This window comes from Mesoplodon mirus (assembly GCF_964341445.2).
Source record: "Mesoplodon mirus genome assembly, chromosome: 15".
Classification (NCBI taxonomy): domain Eukaryota; kingdom Metazoa; phylum Chordata; class Mammalia; order Artiodactyla; family Ziphiidae; genus Mesoplodon; species Mesoplodon mirus.
Window position 1 is genome coordinate 29,242,453 of NC_138991.1, and position 24,454 is coordinate 29,266,906.

The 24,454-nt window shown below is 51.4% G+C and overlaps 1 protein-coding gene across 1 annotated transcript in view; it reads left to right on the forward strand.

Annotated features, from left to right (window-relative positions):
* Positions 1-22,278, forward strand: part of EBF4 (EBF family member 4) — a gene marked incomplete at its 5' end in the record, with an annotated part of 55,496 nt that extends 33,218 nt beyond the window's left edge. The window contains 11 exons of the mRNA XM_082644655.1: positions 12,850-12,931; positions 13,715-13,832; positions 13,932-14,065; positions 14,158-14,284; positions 15,817-15,905; positions 16,031-16,096; positions 16,194-16,371; positions 16,466-16,654; positions 19,761-19,958; positions 21,208-21,283; positions 21,522-22,278. Coding sequence (XP_082500781.1) covers positions 12,850-12,931; positions 13,715-13,832; positions 13,932-14,065; positions 14,158-14,284; positions 15,817-15,905; positions 16,031-16,096; positions 16,194-16,371; positions 16,466-16,654; positions 19,761-19,958; positions 21,208-21,278 — 1,252 coding nt within the window. The 3' untranslated portion in view covers positions 21,279-21,283; positions 21,522-22,278. The remainder of the gene's footprint in view (positions 1-12,849; positions 12,932-13,714; positions 13,833-13,931; positions 14,066-14,157; positions 14,285-15,816; positions 15,906-16,030; positions 16,097-16,193; positions 16,372-16,465; positions 16,655-19,760; positions 19,959-21,207; positions 21,284-21,521) is intronic.
* Positions 22,279-24,454: the final 2,176 nt, after the last annotated feature.

The following is a 24,454-nucleotide window of genomic DNA, read 5'->3' on the forward strand; positions in this document are numbered from 1 at the left end:
TTCTCTTCCTTACTGCTTCCCAGATTCCTTCTTTGTCTTTGTCTTTCAATAGTTTGATTATGATGTGTCTGTCTACATGTGGATCTTTTTGAGTTCATACTACTTGGAGTTCATTAAGCTTCTTATATGTGTGGGATACGGTTTTTCATCAAACCTGGGAAGTTTTGGGTCATTATTTCTTCATTGTTTCTGCCCCTTTTCCTTTCTTCTCTTCTGCTGAGACCCCCATTATGCATATGTTGGTATGTTGGATGGTGTCTCACAACATCATGGGCTCTGTTCAGTCTTCATTCTTTTTCCTTTCTGTTCCAGAACTGTATAATCTCAATTGACTTATCATAAGTTCACTGACATTTTTCTTCTGTCAACTCATTTTTCTTCTGCTGTTGAGTTCTTTTGGAAAATTTTTATTTCAATTATTTTTCTTTTCAACTCCAGAATTTAAATTTGGTTCTTTATAATAATTTGTATCTCTTTATTGATGTTCCCTATTTGGTGAGATATTATTCTCATACTTTTCTTCAGTTCTTTAGACATGGTTTCCTTTAGTTCTTTAAACATATTTATACTAGCTGATTTAAAGTCTTTGTCTAGTAAGTCTAACATGTGGACTTCCTCAGGGACAGTTCCTATTGACTGCTTTATGTCTCACATTCGGACCATACTTTCCTGTTACTTCACGTTTCATGATTATTTGTTGAGAACTCAATATTTTAATAATATAATGTGGTAACTCTTGATATCATATTCCCCTTCCCAGTGTTTGTTGCTGTTGCTGTTTGTTTGTTTAGTGACTTTCCTGGACTGATTATCTAGAGTCTGTATTTTCTGTCATGTGTGGCCACGGAAGTTTCTGTTCAGTTAGGTTAGTGGTCAGCTCATGATTGTACAGGCATTTCCTTAAATGCCTTGAACCAGTAAGTCTTCAACCCTTGTCAAAAGGTTCTGTGTGTGTGTGTTGGGGCATGCCTTCAATGCTCCAGCAGTTTACAATTTTGCCTTAACCTTTACTTCCTGCTTGTGCAGGGTTTCAGGGTCAGCCAGAGATGAGAGACTAGGGCCTTTGGAGATCTTTCCTGAACATGTTCTCTTCCCTTCACATACACATGGCCTTTTAGATATCCAGAAATATATAAGAGCTTTTCAGAGCCCCCTATGAACATCTCATTCCCACTTTTTCCTTTAAAATTTTTTGGCCAGACTCTCATTTGCCTCAACCAGTGTCATTGTCTCAAGCAACAGCAGTGTTCAACAATTGCTACAGGTTGTTTTCAACAAACACCCTGAGAGTAGGGTTTTTCCCACTAAGCAAGTTCTAAGTCAGGTCAAATAACAAGTCCTGAAAATAGGGCTGTCAGGAAACTGCCAGACAGATCAAATAGTGACAGTTGTCTGGGAATACAACTTGTTGAGAAGTTCCAAATCCAGTCTGTCCCTTTCAGTGGCTACTAGGCTGCTAGTTTTTACAACTACCATGGTTGCAAGCCTACTGCAGAGCTGGGAATAGGGCAAATTAAAACACTACAGGGAATTCCCTGGTGGTCCAGTGGTTAGAACTCCACACTTCCACTGCAAGGGGAGCAGGTTCAATCCCTCGCTGGGGAAGTAAGATTCTACAAGCTGTGCAACATGACCGAAAAACAAAACAAAACAAAACAAAAACCACTGCAAAATTCTCTGTTTTTACTAGGATTCAGCCATTTTTCTTGAATAAACACCCCTTGGATTGTTGTAAACCTTTTGTTAATTTTCAGAGTTCTGAAAAATTTGATTTTGACAGTTTTTGCCTATGTTCCTGTTGCTTTATGTAGGAAAGATGTAGCAAAGATCCTTGCTCTGCAATTCTCAAAGTTCTATTTGGGGGCTTTGATACAGCATTCATCCTATCATAGTAAGTATGAATCAATGAGCACCTGCTGTGGGGCAGGCACTATAATAGATTCTTGGGAAAAGATAGAGAAGTTTAAGCAATGATCCTGCCCTCTGAAAGCTTACAGAGCAGTTGAAGAGACAAAACTTAATTACATAAGCCTTTACATAATGATAAGAGGAACTAGAGAACAATATAAGGCTTTAAGACGACACTATGGAAAAGAATTTCCTGCAATGATGGAAATGTGCTTCACTGACCAATATGGTAGTCATAGTCACATGTACCTGTTGGGCATTTGAAATGTAGCTATTGTGGCTGAGGAATTGAATTTTAAATTTTAGTTAATTTTAATTAATTCAAACTTAAATAACTACATATGGCTACCTTATTGGTTGTCACAGCTCTAAGACTAAATATTTACTTGATTGGCCAGGATGACTGTGGTATAAGAGTGAATGGGGAAGATGTCCTCCCACGGGAGGCCCACAGCTCTCCTCCTCTGACTCCTGTGGTTGGACAGGCACTGTGGGCTATGGATACTCCCTAGCATGTAGTTGTGTCTGGTGAACAGGATGTTGTACAGTGACACTGTTGAAACAGGTCATGTCTGAGCCACTTGGCAGAGGTAAGCTGTAGTCTACCCCGTTGTGGGCAAACTTAGACCCCAATGTGTAGGTCAGGTACAACCTGACAAATGCAATTTGATGAGAAGGGTTGTGGGAGCTGTGAAAGAATCAGCACCTCCTCCTAACCCAGTGGCCAATGTAACATTCACTCTTTTTCTCTGCAGCCACAAAACAAGCTCACAGTAGCATCTGTCTCCTTCTGTGCTTTCCAGTAGGGTCTCTTGGCTCCCACACTGATGCTGCAAACACAGCCTTGTGTCTAGGGCCCATTCTGGCAATTCCCCTTGGGGAAACTGAGGTCCTATAACCTCCCTGCTGGGTCAGTGCTGAAGTGGGACTGAGGTTTTCCCTCTTGCCTACAGAATGAACTGCACTTCCTTCCCTACTCCAGCCTTTTCAGAGCTAGGTGCATGTGATGGAAGGAGATGCAGAAGGGGTTAGTAAGAAATTCCCCCATGTACCCTGGGAGTCATGTGGATGGACTGGATGCCAGTCACAAGGACAAGGGTCCCCAAGCCACCCTTAATTCAGAGCAAGGACTTATGGGAGGACATCTGGGCAACTGGGGTCAGAGTGGCCCCCGTGCTGAGGCAGGAGTAGAGCCGTGGTTAGTGCCCCCAGAGGATATTGAAAGAGAGAGGGAGTGCAGGCATGAAGAGGCCTGGGGACTGTGATAGGTGGAGTGGGACGTGGCTAGTGAGTGAACTGTCTGCAATTTGAATGATAAATTCTCTCTATAAAGGGCTAGTCAGTGCTGGGGGACTTGTGCCAACCTGGACTGTCTCGTCATATGACTCGGAGCAAGGTCTCACCTCCTTCAGCCTCAGTCTCCTCATTTGTCAAAAGAAGCTGACCTCAGATGGTAGGGATGTTGTAAAGTTAAGTAAGATGTATTTATGCTGTGCCAGCATAGTGCCTGCCACAATATTATTTCATCCCCCATCCCACCCTCACCCCAACTGATCCTCTTTGAGGGTAAGTACAACTGAGCCTAGACAGTAGCAGGGAAGTTTAGTTACAGCCAGAGGAGTACTTCCTGACTCTGACCACAGATGATCAGGAGAGGAATGTGAGCCTCTGCCAGGGGCCCTGGGAGGTCTGAGCTGGGAATGGGTCCTTCTCTAATAGGATAGGGGCAACATTCAACCTTCTGTCTATTCTCTGTGCCCTGGGTTGCTTGGCACATTGTGGAAGCTTGCCAACCCCCCCACCTCTTCCTCACATGATTCACAAATAGGAAGTACCAGGGTCTCTGGCTTTGGAGCCTGGCTCACCCACCCAAGGCCAGAGGAACACACGACTTCTTCTTCCCTTCAGTCTTGGGACCCCACCTTCCCCTTTACATCCCTAAATCACTCACAAGCACACCATCCTTCTCTGTGGCTTCCATCTGCCCATCCGTCCCCCATCGCCCAGCCCTCCTACTTTTTCTCAGTCCCTCCTCCTGTTCTGTTCTTCCCATGGAATCCAATATTCTGCATTCACAGAAGATTCCCCAGGCTGGGGGATGTGCAAGGGGTGTATGTGTATGTCTGTGTCCACACAGGAATAAACAGGCTTCATGCTCATGTGACCCGCTGCTCCAGCCTGTCCCTGACACTCCACATGGGGTGCCCAGAGACCTCCCATTAACAGCCCCTTCACCCCTTCTTCCCTCCCCTCGGGCCCCATTAAAGGAAAGTAGAATCACCACCACTCTTCATGGGCAGCTGGGGGCCCCTTAGTAGTCTCTCCACCTCCTCTCCCCCTCTCCTCAGGCCCATGCCCAGCCCTGAGGTTTGGAGAGCCTAGTAAGTGCCCTATCAACATGTTAATCAAATTACTTAGGAGCTAAAATTGACGCTGTTCATTAATTATACAAGATTATGCTAATTGTGCATGCAAATGCATGCAGGGGAACAGAAGGTGTTCAGGCGCATGGTGGGCCATTAGCATAGAGGATGGGGTGCGGGTGCATTGGCATGCTAATGTATGCGCCCCAGCTATTTATAGTCCCCCAGCCCATCTGCACTGCAGCCACCTCTGCCCCAAGTGGGGATCATGGTAGGGAGGCCAGGTTCAAGCCTGGCAGGGGTCTATGGCCCTAGGGATACTCAGCCTTAGCTGTTGCCCCAGGCCAAGTCCAGGAAGTAGCATACGCCACCGCCACTGTGGCCACCCCCACTTGGGCTTAGACTATCACCCCAACCTCCTCATTCACCATCCTTTCCCTGGCCTAGGCCCTTTGGTGCCTGGCTCTCCTTGGAAGCAAAATGACTCTTCCAAATGACACAACCAATATAAGACACCTCCTGCTGACTCTCCATCACCCACAGGGTCCAAATCCTGCATGTTTTGGTGCCAGTCCCCCAAGAGCTCTGGTCCATAGCTGCCCTCCTCAGTCTTGTCAGGCACCACTGGGCACCATGCATACCACGTACCTCTTGGCAGGACTGTTATTCCTTTTGCATGGAGGGCTCCTGCATCCTACTTCTCTTCAAGGAAAAAGCCCCGAGTCCTCCAAGACCCAAAATGCCCAAGATCACATGTGGCTTCTAGGACTTCTTCCACCTCTCCCAGCCAGAGTGGCTGCCGCAGATTGGCCAGTTATCCTGCTGTGCACACCATTCTATCTTCCTGGTTGTACTTTGAGTTTTTGTGTTTCTTGCTGGATTGCCATTTCCTTAAGATCTTTTTCACCTCTAGATTCTACTGCCTGACACATAAAAGGTATTTAATACATCTTTTTTTTTTTGCGGTACGCTGGCCTCTCACTGTTGTGGCCTCTCCTGTTGCGGAGCACAGGCTCCGGACGCACAGGCTCAGCAGCCATGGCTCACGGGCCAAGCCGTGCCGCAGCATGTGGGATCTTCCCAGACCGGGGCATGAACCCGTGTCCCCTGCATTGGCAGGCAGACTCTCAACCACTGCGCCACCAGGGAAGCCCAATACATCTTTTTTAATGGATGTGTTGAGTGAGTGAATGGTCCAGCAATCTGTATCCTCCTCTGTCCTTGACCTGGGGGCAGAGAGCAGCAGACAGTGAAAACAGTGGAGAGCACAGACCCTGTCCCAGATGTTCCATTTCCTCTGAGGCTCATGAGCCCAAAGGCGAGGCCCTTTGGGGTGAAAATTAGGAGGACCCCCCTCCCCATTTCCACATCGCAGGCTGCTTTGCCAACTTTGCACTTGGAAATAAATTTCTAGTTTGACTCTGCCCTTTGCTCTCAATCTGCTTTCTATCCCAAAGCCTTCATAGGACACTTGCTTTGAACACCTGCTCCAACCCATGTATCTCTTGCACCACTTCCTCTTTCTAGGTCTATACTGTCTGATAGGGTGCCTATGAACCACATGTGACTATTTAAGTTTAAATTAATTAAAATGAAATAAAATTGAGGGAGTTCCCTGGTGGTCTAGTGGTTAGGACTCTTTGCTTCCACTGCAGAGGGCCTGGGTTCGATCCCTACTCAAGGAAATAAGATCCCACAAGCCGTGTGTCACAGCAAAAAAAAAAAAAAAAAAAATTGAAATTTTAGTTTCTCAGTCACACTAGCCACATTTCAAGTGCTCAAAAGCCACATGTGCACAGGGAACTCTACTCAGTGCTTGTGGTGACCTAAGTGGGAAGGGAATCTAAAAAAGAGTGGATATATGTATATGTATAACTGATTCACTTTGCTGTACAACAGAAACTAACACAACATTGTAAAGAAACTATACTCCAATAAAAATTAATTTTAAAAAATAAACAATTTTTTTAAATAAAATAAAATGGAAAAAAAATCCACCTGTGGCTAGTGGATATCATTTTTGGAAAAGTTCTATCAGACCACATTTGTGATCGAGATTTCCGTTTCCTTGCTCCTGACAGACCTGTAGCTTCAAGCATCCTTGGGCTCAGCCCAGCTCTTTAAGTTCCTAACAGCTTTCTCTTTGGAAACGCAAACATAATTTTAGCTCTAAGTAAGTATCTCAGAATGATGTAGGGAGGGAAAAGCTGGTGAAAGTTCTGTGCCCTGATTTTTTAGGATGAGATTCCTAGAAACAGAACTGGAGATGACGATTCTTGTGAAAGTGATTTATTGGAGGAGAGCTCTAGGGAGAAAAGGAGTGAGGGAAGCAGGAGCGGGCAGGAGAAGCAGCTTAGCAAGGAGACAGTCTCAGCTGGAGTCTAGCTTCAGCCTGATCCTTTGGGGAGTTTGAGTATGAACGGTACTAAGAGTTGGTCCTCCTTGTGATGTCGGTCTTTCTTTGGTTGTGGGCTGCTGGTGAAGAGCATATGCTTCTGGCCGAGGATAATTCTCGAGTAGTGGGGGCAGCTGTGAGCCATTTATTTATTTATTCATTTATTTAGCCACACCACGCGGCTTGCAGGATCTTGGTTCACCCCGACCAGGGATTGAAACCGGGCTCCCCCAGTGAAAGGGCAGAGTGCTAACCACTGGACCGCCAGGGAATTCCCCAGCTGTGGGCCCTTCAATAGCCAACACTCACAGGAGCTGCGAGTGGGGGAACCCAGGCAGGCACCAACCCACCATGATACCTGGACACAGCCTTCCAAAGAGCAGCTCCATCCCACTCTGCTCTCCACCCCCTGAGAACCCAGAGTTTAACAGTGGACTCACATCAATCACCTCCACATTTTCCTTATGTATTGAGTGTCTCTTGAGTAAAGCACTGTGCGAGGGGAGCTTTCCTTGTGCAATGGTGTCACACCTGAGAAGTTATGTGCAAGTCACATGTTTGCACTTGAGTCATATTCAGTCCAGCATTTGCTTCTTTGGTATGGAATATTCCATGGACAAGGAAAGTTCATTTTAATTTCATCCTGAGTTGTGTTTGCAGGGAGGAATAAAAAGCATTTATAGAAATGATTAGGAAGGCTAGACTAAGTTCAGGATGTGGCAAGGTAGGTGTGTGGGTGAACTGCTCTTATCTTTCACTTACATCATAGGCATCAGAGTCGTGATGCATAACTTCCACCTTTTACATGCTTTATTAGCTGGATGACCACTGTTCACAGCTCTTCATCTGGTCTTTTATTTATTGAACTTTTTATTATACAGAACGTTGAACATATAGGCAGAATAGAATAATGAACCACATCTCTCCCTCACTGAATTTCAACAGTGATCAACTCTTGACTCATCTTAGTCCTGATCTTTAATCCTGAAAATCTTCTCAGACTGAGAGCAGCTGTCACAATAGCCAAAGGCCCCAACTAGGACCTGAGTCTCTCCTTTGCACCCCTGATGAATTTGTAACCTTGAGGAAATCCCCATGAAATGGCTAATCTGGTCCCTGCACAGCCTGCCTCTCACGGCTGATTTTGAAAGAAGGCTTGCTGCACTGTCCTGCATCGGCAGCCTCGTGGCTGGGGCAGGGTTGGACTCGAAAACCCCACTTACAGGGACTTTTCCATGACTCTTGTCAGTGTCAGTGGTTCATAACGTCCCGAGTTCGTATCCTGACTTTGGCATCTACTGTGACTTTGTAGCTTATCCTTGCTGACCCTTGGTTTTCTCATCAGTAGAGTGGGAATGATTGCAGACCTACACCACACCACCTTGGGATTATGAGAGGATTAAATAAGATAATGCAAGTGGTAGGCTCAGCAGAGTTCCAGGCACTTGATAAGTGCTCAATAGATTAGACTTGGATCACTTAAAAAAATTTTTTTGCATAGTTTTGCATTTTATTTGTAATTCATGCTTATATTTATGGTGGTTTCTTCTAGTAATTCTAATGGCAGCTTCTATCACTTGACCTTTCTATGAGGCCCAGATGAGGAGTCTGTGCCCCCAGAGAACCGTAAGGCCACAATAGGGATGGCACTGGGCACAGGTCATTGCCCCAACCAAGGGGGCATCCTAAAATGCTCACCCTCAGGTCAGCCAACCCTGTGGGCTGTGGCCCATCACAGCCAGGGAAAAGGGGCTTCCCCAGGCTCTCTTCCAGCCCCTAGGTGGTGGGAGGGGAGATGCTCAAAAACACTGGCACTAGGGCTCATCCAGGTTTGGGGGGTGGGGGGTGCTCCCCTGGTGAAAAGCAGGATTTTGCAGGCCCTCAACAAAGTGCACATCCCCTCCTGCCTTAGGTCCCTGTAGGGTGTCCTCCTACAGCTCCCCTTCCCACTGGGTTACCTGACCCTCTCCACTTCCCAGCCTCCACATCTGTCCTCTGCACAGTCATGGCTTGAAAGATCTGCTGTCCCTCCTTCCTCTTCCCGACACCATTCTCATCCTTCCCGGACTGCTCTGGGTTCTCCTCCACCCCTCTAAGGGTGTTGCCTAGGTGGTGCCAGCCTGTGGAGAAGTTTCCTGGACTGTCCTCATGTTATTCCCCCACCCTGGCCTTCCAGCTTCCGGGGGTGTGGATAGTGTGTCTGTCTCCCAGTGGTGGGGAAAGAAGGGCCCAGAGCCCCCTTTCCAAGGCTGAGGGTAGCCAGGCACTGTTGGGAGGAGTGAGAGGTCTGGGCACTACTTCCGGTTCTCCTAGACCAGAACGGAAATCCCCCAACTCCAGGCCATGTGCTGCAGAATTTCAAGACTAACCTTGGAAGACAGGACCCTTTGGGTGCTAGTCACCCTTTTTAAAGCATAATATTCAAAATGTATGATTATATATTCAAAAAGTATAATTCTCATACAAATTATTACTGAGCGTGTGTTGAGGTTTTCTGTAACTTATTAATGAAGGAACCAGCAGGATGACAAAGCTGGTTCAAAGAAGGCTAAGAGAAACTGATATAGACAGTTGAGGAAAGAGTTGAGAAGAGAGAGAAGGAGGGAGGGAGGGAGAGAAAACAGGATATGTGAAAAATACTTGAATAAGATTGCCAAGTTAGACACAAAGCTAGTTAATGTCCATGGGACAATAAAATTGTAAGCTTTAGGGCTCATTTCTCTACCAAATAGAAGTTATTTATTTCTCCCAGCAAAAATCATTTGCACCTTATCAGTTTTCTGCAAATTAGCACCTAACTTTACAGAGTCTGGCCCCAATTAATAGCAAATATTAGTCAACGTTTTTTCTCCTAGAGAATCAGCTAACTCTTAGGTGGCTTTGTCAACGTAATACTCTGGAACAGCACTGTCCAATATAAATATGATGTAAGCCATTATACATTTGTCATTTAAATTTTTCTAGTAGCCACATTTTAAAAAACAAAATGAAACTGGTAAAATTAATTGTGATCATATATTTTATTTAACCCAAGATATCCAAAATATTATTTCAGCATGTAATCAACACCAAAAAATTACTAATGAGATATTTTTACATTCCTTTTTTCCTAAGTGTTTGAAATTCAGTATGTATTTTACACTTACAGCAATTCAGACTAACCAAATCTCAAGTGCTCAGTGCCACTCGGGGCTGGTGGCTGCCATATTGGATAGTGCAGCTGTAAAGCAGTGGTTCTCAAACCTCAGGGTGCATCGGAATTACGTGGAGGGCTTATGAAAACACAGATGGCTGAGTCCCATCCCAGGAGTTTCTGATTCAGTGGTCTGCGGTGGGGCCTGAGATTCTGCATTTCCAGCAAGTTCCCAGGTGATGCTGATGCTGCTGGTCTGGACACCACACTTTGAAAACCACTGTTCCAGAATGACTTTGAAAGGACTCACTGTCATCTTTTTGCCTTATTTTCAAGTTGTAGTAGATGATTTTGCTTAACAACCCTGAGGCTGGTGGTAGGGCCGCAGGCTGTCTGCAGTGTTAGCATCAGCTTGGCCTCTGATTGGGTGGGTGCCGGCTGGACACAGCCTCGCCGACTACCATCTGGTGGTGGGTGAGATTTCAGCCACCCTTCTCCCACCACTGATGGCATTGACTGTGTGCAGCTCTGAGCTAGAGGCTCAGGGAGAAAGAAAAAGAGGACTGACCCTCAGTATCCCCCACAGAAGGCCCAGGCCTTGTGTGGCTGCTTTTTACTCAACACCACTCTGCAGATAATGCCAACGAGGCTCAGAAACTGAAATGTCCCAGGACGGGCCTGCATAGATGGAGGTACCGGCAGGGCCCTGAGGTTCTCAGGGAGGGGTGGTCTCCAAAGCCTAGAAGGGCCAGAAGAGGTTGGCCAGACAGGAAGTGAGAATTGGTGTGGACCCAAAGGACAGATGCAACCTGTACTGGGAAGGGAGAGGGTGGGAGACCTGCCAGGCAAGGGCTGCAGGAGGGGATGACAAGGGGGCCCCCCCAGGGGGAGCCAGGATCCTACAGAAAACAGCAGCCTGAGGCTTTGGGAGGCTGAGATGAAGACAGGATCGGAAGGGACCTCAGCAAGCATCAATTGCTACTCTCCTGGTTCATGAATAAGGAAGGATCCCAGAGATGTGAAAGGACTTACCCCAGGCCACACAGTGAGGCAGTGCCTGGAAAGCCCTCATCTCCAGCCACATCCCAGGGTTCTGCAGGTTTGGGAGTGGGGTTGGGTACAGAGGGCACGTGTGTGGTGTCTACATGGGTGTGCACTTTTTGGGGTCACATGAGGTGTCTGCACCTCCAAATGCTCTGCAGGGGTGTATAGAAGGTCTACACTACATGAAAGTATTCTTTGGGCGGTGTCCACTATGGATGAAAATGCGTGCTGATATAATGTCTCTATGGAAAGGGAACTAAAAAGCGTTCCCAGAAGGGTGCCCATTGTGTGGGGGAATATGACAGGGGCTGATGGGGTCACAGGCAGGGTGCAAGGGGAGATGCATCTCCAGGAAAGTGACTGCTGCCAGCTCCCAATGAGGGACGGCCCCCTTGGGACACCTCTGTCCAGGAGTGGTGCCCACCCCTCCCAGAACTTGGGGACCTCCTCTTTGGGGACTAAGCTTTCAGAGCTTGTAATAAATCTGATTTCATGTTCGTAGAGTTTGGAGGCAACTCTGATGAGTTAAATGGATGTACATATCTGGAGTTCAAGACCAGGGGGCTGATAAACAGGCAGCTGCTGGAGGAGCTCATAGAGCGGCCCAGGAGGCTGTGCCATGTGCCAGGACCCCCACAGACTTTAGCCCAGCACACTACAGTTTGTAAAGGGCATCTTCCCGGATACTCACAGAGTCCTGGGGTGAAGGCAGATTACTGATGGTATCCTGGGTTTATGAAGAGTACAAATCCAGAGTATTATCCATGGTTACCTCACGGGGAGGTGGCAGGGCCAAGGCCTCACCATCCGCATCAACTGCCTGGAAGGACTGGAGGATCAAGTTCTCATGTGTTTGTCTAAAAAGCAGTCACATCGCTGCATTTACTGTGCTTTTTTCTAATTACTGTATGTGAAAAAGAAGGTATTCACCGTGTATCTGTACGGTGTGTCTGACAGGTACACCATGTGTATATGATGGCTACACACTCTGTGTGGTTAGGTTTTTGCTATGTGTATAAGGGATATAGAATGTGTATGAGGGAGATCTGTTTGCGGGGGATGTGCCGGGGCAGGGAGTCTATTGTGTGTGAGAGGGATTTGTTGTAGGGGGGACCTCTACATACAGTACATTATATTTTACTGTAATGACGGTACAATATTTGCAATGACTATACTCTGGGTAATCATATACAACATAAAAATGGTGCACTAAAGCATATACACATATTCTTTCTGTGCATATACTGTGTAGGATGGGCACACACTGTGCGTGATGGTATAGACTCTGTGTGATTAGCATACCACATGTGTGTGATGAGTCCAGCCTGATGTGGAGTACATATCGTGTATGCCTCTGCGAAGGTATACCCTGAGTGTGGTGGGTCTACATTCTGATGGCTGTATCTTGTGAGTAGTAGTATATAAGGCATATACAGTGTGGGTATAATGGGTATACTGGGTATACAGTATAATGGGTATACTGTTGTAAGTAAACATCTTGTGGTTGATAGGTATACTCTAGGGGAAGGATACACTATGTGATATGGATGCACTGTGTGTGTGATGGGCATATACTGTGACAAACATACATGGTGTGGGTTAAGTTTACAGGTAAGTGGGAGTACCTGCTACATATGGTGTATATAATAATTCATGAGTACTAGGTATATATAGTATATATAATGGATGTATTCTCTAGGATGAATATACTGTGTATAGATGTGATGAGTATATACTTTGTGAGATAATTAAGCACTGTGTGATCTGTACACTGTGGAGGTGGGGGATTTTCTGTATAGGGAAGTTGTCGTTGGGACAGGTCTACTGAATGTGTCACATGTACCCTGTGTGTATGCAGCTTAGGATGGTAATATGGGGTATGTGCCTCATGTGAGCAGGCAGAGGGGAAGTTACCCTGCTGGGAGAGGGCGTGGCAGGAAGCAGTTGGATCTTCATCTGTTTCTAGAACCCCCAGACCCTTGAGCCCACCGACCACACTGTTTCAGGTTCTTCCTCAAGTTCTTCCTCAAATGCAACCAGAACTGCCTAAAGAATGCGGGGAATCCCCGAGACATGCGCCGCTTCCAGGTGGGTCTGAGGAGAGAGTTCTCCCCTGCAAACCTGCCCTTTCCTGATGGGGCGGCCGGGGAGGCTGTGGCCCTGCCACCCTGAGAAAGGCCCCAGGGGCAGACCCCTGCACAGACCAGTGCTTTGGAGCCTGGTGCTTGCTGGGGGTGGGGCAGCTCTGTCTCAACTTAAGCTGGCTGCCAAGGGAGGCTTCATTAGAGTCCCACTTAAGGAGATGCTAATTGTGACATTTTTACATGATTAACAACCCAGCTAATTTGCATAGCATGAAGCAGAGAGCAGCTGCCCTTAGCACATCCCCAACCTGCACACCCCACCCAGTGAAGGGTAGGGGGGAGAAGGAGGTAGCCCCAATTTCCTCCCAAGAGTGGGGGCTCCTGCTGATGGGCTCTCAGGCCGATGTTCCCCCTCCATCAAAACGCTCACTCCCACTTGCCTAAGACCCATTCCTGCCTTGGAGCGCTAGGGATACAGCCTGTGGTACATGTGGGTGCAAAAACGGTAGCCACTCTGCCCAAGGAGTCAGAGATTTTATTTCAGGGCTTTTGATTTTTCTAGCTCCTGGTGGTCAGTTCCCCTGGGCAGCCAGAGATTGTGCATCTGAGGGTGTCACCTAACCCGGTTGGTCCCCCTTCCACCAGCTCAGCTCCAGAGGGGCTGAAGCTCTTCCCCATGCCGGTGACCCTGAACTACAGTATCCAGCCACCGGCCTCACGTTGCCAGTGCCCCCCAGCAGTCCCTTACTGGAAGCCCCAGCCAGGCTGGCCTTGGCTCTCCCCACAGGTGGTGGTATCCACAACGGTGAGCGTGGATGGGCACGTGCTGGCCGTGTCCGACAACATGTTTGTGCACAACAACTCCAAGCATGGCCGCAGGGCGCGCCGCCTGGACCCCTCCGAAGGTCAGGACCCCCAGGCCAGCCCCGGCTGCCGCGGGCCCAGCCAGCCCCAGTCCCCACCTTGGCATGGGCCCCTGACCTGGCTCCTCTCCTGCCTCCCAGCTGCCACCCCCTGCATCAAGGCCATCAGTCCCGGGGAGGGCTGGACCACGGGCGGCGCCACCGTCATTGTCATCGGCGACAACTTCTTCGACGGGTTGCAGGTCGTGTTTGGGAACGTGCTCGTGTGGAGTGAGGTGGGCCGCTCCCGCCGGTCTCCCTCCCAGCCTGGGGCTGGACCCTGCCCTCGCCGGGTCAGAACCCGCAGGCCTCCCCTCTCCCCTCGCAGCTCATCACGCCCCACGCCATACGGGTGCAGACGCCCCCACGGCACATCCCTGGGGTGGTGGAGGTGACCCTGTCCTACAAGTCCAAGCAATTTTGCAAGGGAGCCCCCGGCCGCTTTGTCTACACAGGTAAGGAGTCAGGGGGGTGAAGGGAGGCCCAGGGTTGTGGAATGGAGCCCCACGCCGCACACACCAGCCCTGGTGTAGGAGTCAGCGAATAGCCAGGCCCCCTAAGCCCCTGCTGGCACTCACCCCACATCCCAGGACACCTCCTCTCCGGACCTTCTTTCCCTGTGCTTCTGTTTCCTTCCCTGGCCTCCACGTCCTCAGACGGACACTCTCTCTGCCTCGGGCATTCTCCAGAGCAACTCCCCCCACCCCCTTCACCTTCTGCACTCCCCAGTGTCTAAAACATCTCCACGGGGAGATTTATTTAAAAGATGCCCCCACATAGCTTGCTGCTCCCCAAATCTTTCCAGTTCTCTTGGTTCCCCCAAGCCACCGCAGGCTTCACGTTGCATGCACACGAACACACACACACACACACACACCTTGCATGAAGCCAGGGCGAGAAGTTAACACAAGACAGGAGTGTAAGCTACTCCTGAAGATGTGGCTTCATCCCCCTTCCCAGGTCTATCTGACCACTGGCCCGTATCCTCTCCACCTCCACCGTCTGGCACTTTTCCCCATTCCCCCACCCCACCTAACATTCACCAAGCCCTTCAAGGGGCACTGGACACTCAGTAGTGACCCTACTTACTGTCGGGGAGCTCCAGTATAAGAATGAGGGGGGAACACAGGGAACACAGCATGGGGTGGGTAGTGTTACACAATGGAGGAGCTAGTGGTTGTCAGAGAAAACCTCCAGGCACGAGTGTAGACTAAACTGCTAAGCTGGAACCAGAGGGGTGAATAAGGAGGTAGAGATGAGGAGGAAAAGGCATCCCCGGAGAAGGGATAGCAAGTACGAAGACCGGTGAAGGAGCGCCTTACGTTTTAGGGGAAACTAGAGGAAATTCACTAAATCTAGAGTTGGAGGTGGAGAAGGTAGGTAGGGCTTTGAGGCTGGTAAGATAGGTCGGGGCCAGGCTACAGGAGGAGGTGAGGAGGAGGAGGAGGGCTTCGGGAGCCAGGTCAGGAGGCTGCAGCGTCCTCCCCAGAGCCCTGGGTGTGGGGCAGCCCACTCCTGGGACACAGGCAATACCCCTAACGGTCAGGCACCGCTGAGAGTCCACCAGAGCTGTGATACATGAAGACTGTTGGGTTTTTTTTTTCTTTTTTTATAATAAATAATTCACTCCTGATAACACCAAATGCAGACAAAACTTTCCAGTCCTGCCCCTAGGAATACTGAAGCTAATATATATACAGTTGCCTTTTTTCTAATCACAAATGGGATCGTATAGTGCATGTGTGTTAATGCCAAGCAGCTGGCACAGGGCCTGGCTCAGTAAACATTTGTTGAATGAATGAGTAAGAAAGGAACGGAGGAAACTTCCCGACCCTCGTTGACCCGAGTGCCCGGAGTTTTCCGAGAGGCTTGGGCTGGCCTTGGAGGAGGTCTGCAGCAAGGCTCCCGGACTGGTTGCTGGCGGGCTTGGCCCTGCTCTGGCGCCGTGCCGGGAGGGGCGTCCTCCAAACACCGCCCCTCTCCCCAGCCCTGAATGAGCCCACCATTGACTACGGATTCCAGAGGCTACAGAAAGTCATTCCCAGACACCCCGGAGACCCCGAGAGGCTGCCCAAGGTACTCAGAGGGGCGGGGCGGGGAGAAGGGGGTCCGGTGGCCGAGGGGAGAAGAGGCTGCTCCCGGCCCCTCTGCCGCCCACGGGGCCGCCCCCTCCGTCCGGCTGTTTTCCTCTTTGCCCCCAGGAAGTGCTGCTGAAGCGGGCGGCCGACTTGGCGGAGGCCCTGTACGGAGTGCCCGGCGGCAACCAGGTATGGCTCCTCCGCCCGTCTCCCCGCGCCGGGCCCGAGGCTGCCCGCTTCCCGGTGCCCGCGGCTGCCCCGGCCGTGCCCGCTCTTGTCTTCGCAGGAGCTCCTCCTGAAGCGCGCAGCAGACGTGGCCGAGGCTCTGTACAGCGCCCCCCGCGCGCCCGCGCCGCTCGGACCCCTGGCCCCCAGCCACCCACACCCCGCCGTCGTGGGCATCAACGCCTTCAGCAGCCCGCTGGCCATTGCCGTCGGGGACGCCACGCCAGGGCCGGAGCCGGGTGCGTCCCGCCTCCCTCGCCCTCCCAGCCGCCGGCGCAGCTCGGACTGCCCTTTCCCTGCCGGCGCGCGCCCCTGACGGCCGCTCTCCCGCAGGCTACGCGCGCAGCTGCGGCAGTGCGTCCCCCCGCGGGTTCGCGCCCAGCCCGGGCTCGCAGCAGAGTGGCTACGGCGGCGGCCTCGGAGCTGGCCTCGGCGGCTACGGGGCGCCGGGCGTGGCCGGCCTCGGTGTGCCCGCGTCCCCCAGCTTCCTCAATGGCTCCACGGCCACATCGCCCTTCGCCAGTGAGTGTCCCCTGCCTCCCGGGGAGGGGGGGAGGGACCAGGCCCCGGGGAGCAGAATGGGGCTCAGCCCAGCTCCATCCTAGCCTATGAGGGGTGGGGGGAGCTCTTGTCACCTGTCGCATGAGCACCGACCCTGGCCTTGCCCTCAGAGGCAAGGGCAGCCCTCTCTGTGTTCGACCTCTCTCTCTCTGCCTTTGGAGACCCAGCCCTCAACCCCGGCGCCGGGGCACTTCTTGCACTTTTAGTTCTGTTTGCTGACAGCAGTTGTGCACATCGCTTCCAGCCTTCCCCTCCTACTGAAACGAGTTTTAACACGGGGACGTCCTGCTTAAACCTAGTGGACCGCCAACCTTTCCATCTTATGCCAGGACTTCAGGAGGAGGGCTGGTGCCCCCTGCCGGAAGCCTGAGGGAACTCAGGGCCCAAGAAAAGTAGGTTTCCACCTGGCCCCACGCCCCCAGGAGAGGCAGGGGCCTGAGGAGGGAAGATGTGGCTCCCAGCAATCTGGTTGGGCAGAGCAAGAATTCTGTGTAGTCAGACACCTGGATTCACAGTTTGGTTGTCCAAATCAGGAGCTGTCTGACATTCAGCAAGTTACTTCAGTTTCCTCTCTGTAAAACCGGATCAGTACCACCTGTTGCCTAGGGTTGTTCTCAGACCTGAATGTGCCACTGTGCATAAAGGGCCCAGATGCAGTTCAGAAAGAGTGTGTGAATTTGCGTCCCAGCACTGGCTGTGGGCATTAACCGTCTTCTGTCTGGCTTCTTGGGGTGGGCAGCTCAGAGCTGGGTGGATGGGTGACAGGGCGTTTATGCTTTTACCATGCACTGCCCTCAAGTCCCTCCTTCCAACAGCAAATTCCAGAACAGCCTGTCTGCAGGTTCTTATAGCTTAGCTATTCAGCAGACATGTTTCTAAAGCACCCAGCTTGGGGGATAGCTCCACCCCGCTCACCTACAAGGAGCCTCCCCCATCAATTGTAAGAGAGATTGCACCTTGAGTCCTGGGAGACGCTGTTGTGCCAGAGGAATGGGGAAGGCTGGCCAAGAAGACTTTTCCTGCCATTCCTCCGCCTGTCCCCTGTCCCCTGTCATATGTTTGCTATTGCTGAAGACCAACATATCTGGCACCTGCCTAGCCTTCCTTCCCATGGCCTGCATCCTGAGTACTGCTCTTTTTGGCTGTGGGTTTGAGTCTGGCTCTGTACCTCTGGCCTGGGCTCAATGTCTGGTGTCCACACAGACCATGACCCTCCGGTGTTCCCACCAAGACTCCTGTCTCCTCTTTGCTCAGGCCAGGCTCCACTGCTCCTACTTCCCTTCAGTTCTGGACAGTATTCTTACCACCTCTCTCAGGGTGCCCCCCAGGTCGAAGCTGGTGGAGTTTGGAGCACCAGCCCCCCTTCTCCGCCACACACACAGTGCAGTCAGCAGTGGAGGAACCCACTGCCCCAGTGGGCAAAAGCCACCTGGGGTCTTCCCATTCAGCCAGGAGATCAAGAATTCTACAGCTGCTTAAGCCTCACTCCAGCATCAACTGGGGACACCCTGGGCTGGCCTGAGGGTCAGTCCCATCTGGTGGGATTGTCCTGTCCAGTCCCCATCCACTCCCCCTTGTGCACGACGCTTTGTCGTGAAGCTCCAGTGGGCATCATTCTCATTGAGTTTGCCAGGATGTACCTGTAATGACCTCCGGAACTGTCCCTGCCAGAGGCTGTCTGCTTGGACCTCCCCTCTGTCTTCTGCTTCAGCCGCCAGCAGCCCTGGACTGAACCACAACTCCCAGTACTACCCAAGCTACAAAATGCGGCTGTGAGCTCTGGGCCTTTAGAGATACAGTACATTTTCTGGCATTTATTTCAAGCCCTCCACGGAGCTCCATGGGCCTCATCAGCTAGCAGTCAGCATTGTCTTAAAAGGAGATAGTGACCCATGGGGCTGAGTACATTTGGAACAGGGGCAGCTGTTGAAGACATCACTGTTCCAAAGAGGGGGGTGGGGGATGTTCTGATACCAAAAGCAGCTTTCTCAGGCTGCCGGTTTCTTTCAGGAAACCCCCACCCTCATCCCATTGCCTGCTGCCTGGACAACACTCAAATCACAGTCTTATTGGTCTTTAGAAGAGAGAGGCAGGGAATTGTGTTCAGATGAGGTTGTAGAAAGGGGAATCCAGAGATGGCCTGGGCAGGAGCCCCCGGGAGAGGAGGCTGCAAGAAGGAGGGGCAGGCAAAGGCTGTGTGCAGGAGGCTCCCTGGCTATTCCCAGGAGAGCAAGCCACAGCCATGGGGGCTGTGGGGTTAGAGAACAGGAAGATCGGAGGATTTGGATCTCTGTACCTTTCTTTAAAATTGACCTGCTGGAAGAGGGAGATACAGGAGGCCTCCAGGACCAGGGCTGAAGATGATGAGGACCTGCATTAAGCTGGAAGAGAACAAAGTGTCGGGGGTCGGGGGGAGTGTAATTGGTAAGGGGAACATATTTATGGGGGGAGTAAGGGTTCTTATGTGAGCTGTGATCCTGGACACAGGGGCCTTATAACAAGAGCCTATGTGTACCCCCCAAACTTCGTCCCTGACCATTTGCCCCAGCTCTGCTATGAACCCTGACCTTTGACTCTAACCTTGATGCCCCAGGGCCCATCAATGTTTCTTAGTGTCTCAGAATCCCAGTGATTTTCAGCAGGAATCCTAACCTGTTCCATTTCTTGCTCATCCCTCATCTTTGCAGGCACCTCTCAGTATCTGGTTTTGTTGGATATTCTGGTTTTGCTTTCATTTTTGGGGTTTTGTTTTTTTGTTTGTTTGTTTTTAACCTCCTCTGGCCCTATCATCTCCAACGCTAAGAAAGGGTCTCCAGAACCCCCAAAAGGGCAAGTGCTAGCCCGCAACCCCAGAGGCTCCCAGCCTGCCTCCAGACTCTACCCTGTACTGGTCTCCCCAGGACCCTCACAGCCCCCAGTGTGGGCTGAGCCTGGCACCCAGGTCAGCAGCCCACACAGGGCATACTGCTCATGCCAGGGCAGCAACCAAGCTGCTCACTCTGGTGCTGTCTCCCTGTTGTGTCTCCCACCACCTTCCCTGCTGCGCCTGCCCCTCCCCGCCCTGGAGTCATGCCCTCTAGCCCCCCGCTGGCCGCTGCCTCCTCTATGTCCCTCCCGGCGGCTGCCCCCACCACCAGCGTCTTCTCCTTCTCGCCTGTCAACATGATCTCCGCTGTCAAACAGAGGAGTGCTTTCGCCCCCGTGCTGCGCCCACCCAGCTCCCCAGCCCAGGCCTGCCCCAGAGCCCACGGAGAGGGGCTTCCAGGTGAGTGCTCCGTGCTGCCTCGCTGGAACCTGGTAGAGCAGCTGGGCCTGCGCGGCCCACTCCATCCACATCTCACAAGAGCTTCAAGCCAGGTGACAAGTTCTCCCTGGGGGTTGCAGAGGAGGGAGCTCTGCAGGGGTTCAAGGAGGTCCATCTGGACCCCACTTCCCTGGGTCTCATAGCTTGGGACGGTCTTACTCTGGACCATCAAGGAGACAACAATGCCAATTGGAGAAGGTCTGGAAACCACTTCAAGGCCTCATCCAGTTGAGCCCAGAGTAAAGACCCAACATGCAGAGCTGGAAGAACCCCACCATGGGCTGCGTGCCTTTGACCTGTACCTCCCTATGTCCACTGGAGGATAGCATACACCACTGTGAGAGACCAGGTCACTTGCTGGATGGAGGGGGACTGAACTTAGATAAGGTTTAGCCCAGCTTCACCTTCCCCATTTTACAGATAGGGAATTGAGACCAGGTCACCCCTCCCGTAGCCCATTAGTAAAATGATTGTTATTTGCCATTTATCAATCTCCTCCAAGTCAACATCCAACTTAACAAAGCCTGGGTTCTAACCAGTAGTGTATATAGCAAGTCAAAAAGAGTTGCATCCCTTAGAATAAGATGACTCTTGGGGTGGGCTTGTTAGATGATGCTCTAGGATAATTCAAAGTGGAACAGTTTAGCCTTGTTTCCAAGTTTTGGATAATTTTTCTTAACCTAAGTGTGTCTGGAGCTTAAAATGCAGGGAATAGGAAGGACAGAAGGCCACCAGTTTCTCCTGCAGCAAACCATGGGAAGGGGGTTAGAAAGAGGCAAGGGTGATGGAAGTGATGAATTTCGTGGGGGTGTGGGAGGAAGACATGCTGCTACCGCCGCATTAGGTATCTGTACTCCTGGAGGCTGACCTCTTCCCTTTGCTCTCCTGATACATGGCCGTCTGCTTCCTCACCTTGAGACAGGCCCTCTGAAGGAGACAGGCTGGGAAGAAGAGCCCAGAGTCATGTCTCTTGATTGAAGAAACTAGGGGGGCAAGGGCTTGGGGCTGTACCTCCTAAGAGGTCTGGGGGGCATACCTCACCTAACTGTCTGCAGTGCTGGGCTTAGGCTAGGACTGGGGGGTGGCTGACTACCTTCAAGGCTCTTGATAGCTCTGCCCTCAAAAAGTGCCATATGTCCTGCATGCTGCCCCCAGTCGAGAGGGGCACAGGCTACACATGGCTTATGGCTCCCCTGCTTGGTTACTGCAGACCAGCCTTTTGAAGATTCTGACAAGTTCCACTCTCCAGCTCGGGGGCTTCAGGGCCTGGCGTACTCCTAATTATGGTAGGTCTCTGGCTGAGTCTTGCCTCCCTTCCTGACCTTGGATGGGCTCTCTCCAAAAGACTTTAACAAGGATGGGGAGTTGGGGTCCATGTCTCCGTCTCCAGGGCCCACCTAGACAGCTGTCAGGGCCACACAGCCCAGCCCAGTGGCCCAGGCTTAACAAGAGGCAAGAAGTGGCTTCCTGTCGCCTTGCAGCCAGCCTTCCTACAGGACCTTCGTCTTTTCCTCTCCCCACCAGGTCTACAGGTGTTGTCCCCACTGAGCCCGGACTAGTGGTCCCTCCAGGATTCACACCCATGCCCTGGATGGCAGCACAGACAGATACAGGGCCAGGGCTGCAGGCAGACTTCAACCCACAGGCCTGAACAGGGAGAGGCCTTCCTCCCTGTGCTCAAGGGCCCCTCAGTCCCACAGGCTTCTCTCACCTCCCTTGAGGCTGGTTGGAAGCCCCAGCACTGTGCTGATGCTCTTGTTAGGAGAACATCCCGTGGAGGTGCTGGATACCTGACCTCACTTGCTGGGTCGGTTCCTCTGGAAGAGATGGACCTTGCGCAGACCAAGGGCATCTGGTGACAGGAGCATGGGATGGGGAGTATAAGGAGCTCAGGGAGAGTGGCCCGGGAAAGTTTTTTTGCGTCTGACCCATCTCAACCATCCTGGCATCCCAGCTACTCTCCAGGACAAGGGGTGGTGCCCAGCAGCCTCAGGAGGCCTGCCTAGGCTCCCATGGAGCTTCTGACAGCCACTTGATTCTGTGGCTGCCCCACTCCCTTTGAGTCCTGAGCACTCACGCTTGCCACATCATGGGGACTTTGGGCATGAAGGGTGCAGAAGAGGAGGTGCCAGGCCCCCTGGTTGTGGATCTTGCCCTCAATGAATGTCTCGTGGACTCTGGCCCCACACACAGATGACTCTGGCTGGCCCCATAGAACCATGGAACGGGTCCAGCTGCCCCTGGTCTCATACTCTCTCTGCTGAGGTTGGAGAAAACAATAAACACAGGTGCAGGTGGCCACCCAGCCTCTCTTGTCTGCTTCCTTGGTGTGGGTCTGCTTTTCTCAGCAGCTCTGCAACTCTAAACCATGCCCCTGGGCAGCCTTCTTATACCTTGGACTTTTTCAACAGCATCAGAGTTCAACTGAGCAAGTATTCCCTGCCCCATATCTGCTCTTGGGTACTGAGTTGGGGGGTTTGGGGAGGGGTGGGAAGACCCAGGACACGGGCTCAGCCCTGAGAGCTCTGGCTGGGAGCCCATTCTGGACACTGAGGAGTCAGTCCCCCAGCTGTCTAAGCAGGACCAAAGTTGGGGGTGTCAGAAGGACATTGCTGGGAACCAGAACAGAGCCAACTAAATACCACCCAGATGTACAGAGGCACAGAAGTGAAATCCTTCCTGACTGGAGGCTGCTAGGTGGGGCAAATTTTGGCTCCTAGGATTGCCTGATTAAGTGACACCCCAAACCTCCTCCCTCCTTCCCAGGCCTAGACACTTTCCAGCTCTCCTGTCTCAAGAGTTTGGGAGGATGGGTGGTAGAAAGGCAAGATTCCCAGGCTCATCTACCCGACTTCTAGGATGAATCCCAGTTGTCCCCCTGAAACATGTTCCCTAGACCCCAAAGGTCTAGCTTTCTGACACTGGAAGCCACTTTTTTGATGCACTGTCCAGAGATCCCAGGGTCCAACTCCAGGCCTCAAGCTTCCTTTTCTCTCCTCCCGACAGCAGTCCTTGGCTCTGGCCTCTGGAAACCTGTCCTTCCCCAACCTATGAGCCCATGCCTTGCAGCCCTCTGGACAAATAATACTTGCCAAGGCAGATAGGCTGGCCCTGTCCTTTAGAGGCCTCCACTTTCTTCTCTTGTGTTCCTGCCAATACCTGGGATTCATCTCACTGGGGCCCGTGATGAGATACCCTCCTACCTAAGAATCCTGCTTTATTCTCAGTGCTCGCCTGGCCTCCCCTCAGTTCCTGCCTTCAGCCTGTGTTGCAGAGCCCCAAAGCCTGCCAGCCATGCCCTGCTCCATTCAGGCTCCGAGCAGTTTCCACGGTCCAGGGCCCTCCCAGGTTGATCATCTGCTGAGCGCTAATCTGTACCAGATGCAGGTTATTACCGGTTCCTGGAATGGGTCAGGTGCCGTGGTTGGTATAAATAAGATGTGATATTTGTCCTCGTAGATCTCACAACTGTCCTCAAGCCACCATCTGAGTCAACACTGCCCACTCCTGGGAATTCCCTGGTGGTCCAGTGGTTAGGACTCTGTACCTCCCCTGCCAGGGGTCCCGGTTTAGGGAACTAAGATCCCGCAAGCAGCACAGTGCGGCAGGTTAGAGAGAGAGAGATAGGTAGATTGGTAGATAAATACTGCCCACTCCCTCATCCACAGCAGGCAGAGCTCATCACTATGATGTTTGCTCTGGACTGAATTGTGTCCTCTCAAAATTCATACATGGAGCCCAAACCCCTCTGCCTTTGTGGCTATATTTGGAGACAGGGCCTGTAAGGAGGTGATTAAGGTTAAATAGGCCATAAGAGTGGGGCCCTAATCTGATAGAACTATGTCCTTGTGTGAAGAGGAAGAGACTCCAGAGCTCTCTGTCCACTATGTGAGGACACAGGCGAGAAGGAGGCCACCTACAAGTCAGGAAGAGTCCTCACCAGGATTCAAATCAGCTTGCACCTTGATCTGGGACTTCTAGCTTCTGAAACTATGAGAAAATAAATTTCTTTGTTTAAGCTGCCTAGTCTATGGTATTTTATTATGGCAGCCCAGGCTGACTAACACAATGTTCTTCCCGCATGTCTTGGTTTTGGTTCCCCAAGAAGCAGAACCTGAGACAGGTTCCCTGCTGGAGAACTCTGGAAGACAGTGTAGAACATAACTCAGGGTTTTCCCACCCAAGAGGCAGAGGATCTGGGATATTGATCCTCCAGCCCCATCTGTCACTGCCTGGGGCTGCTCCCAGGAGATTAACTCTCTGACACTTCTGGCCTGCCTGTCCCTCCTGCAGAGGAAAAGCCACCAGTAGACTTCGTTGTGGAATATTGTAAGCAAATTCTGGAACAGTGAGTCTGAGGGGGTATGGACAAGTAGAACCAACAGTTCTATGCCACAGACCCACCAGGGCACAAAATCATTTTTAACCCAGTCTCTAGTCGGGGCCATCACTTGAGA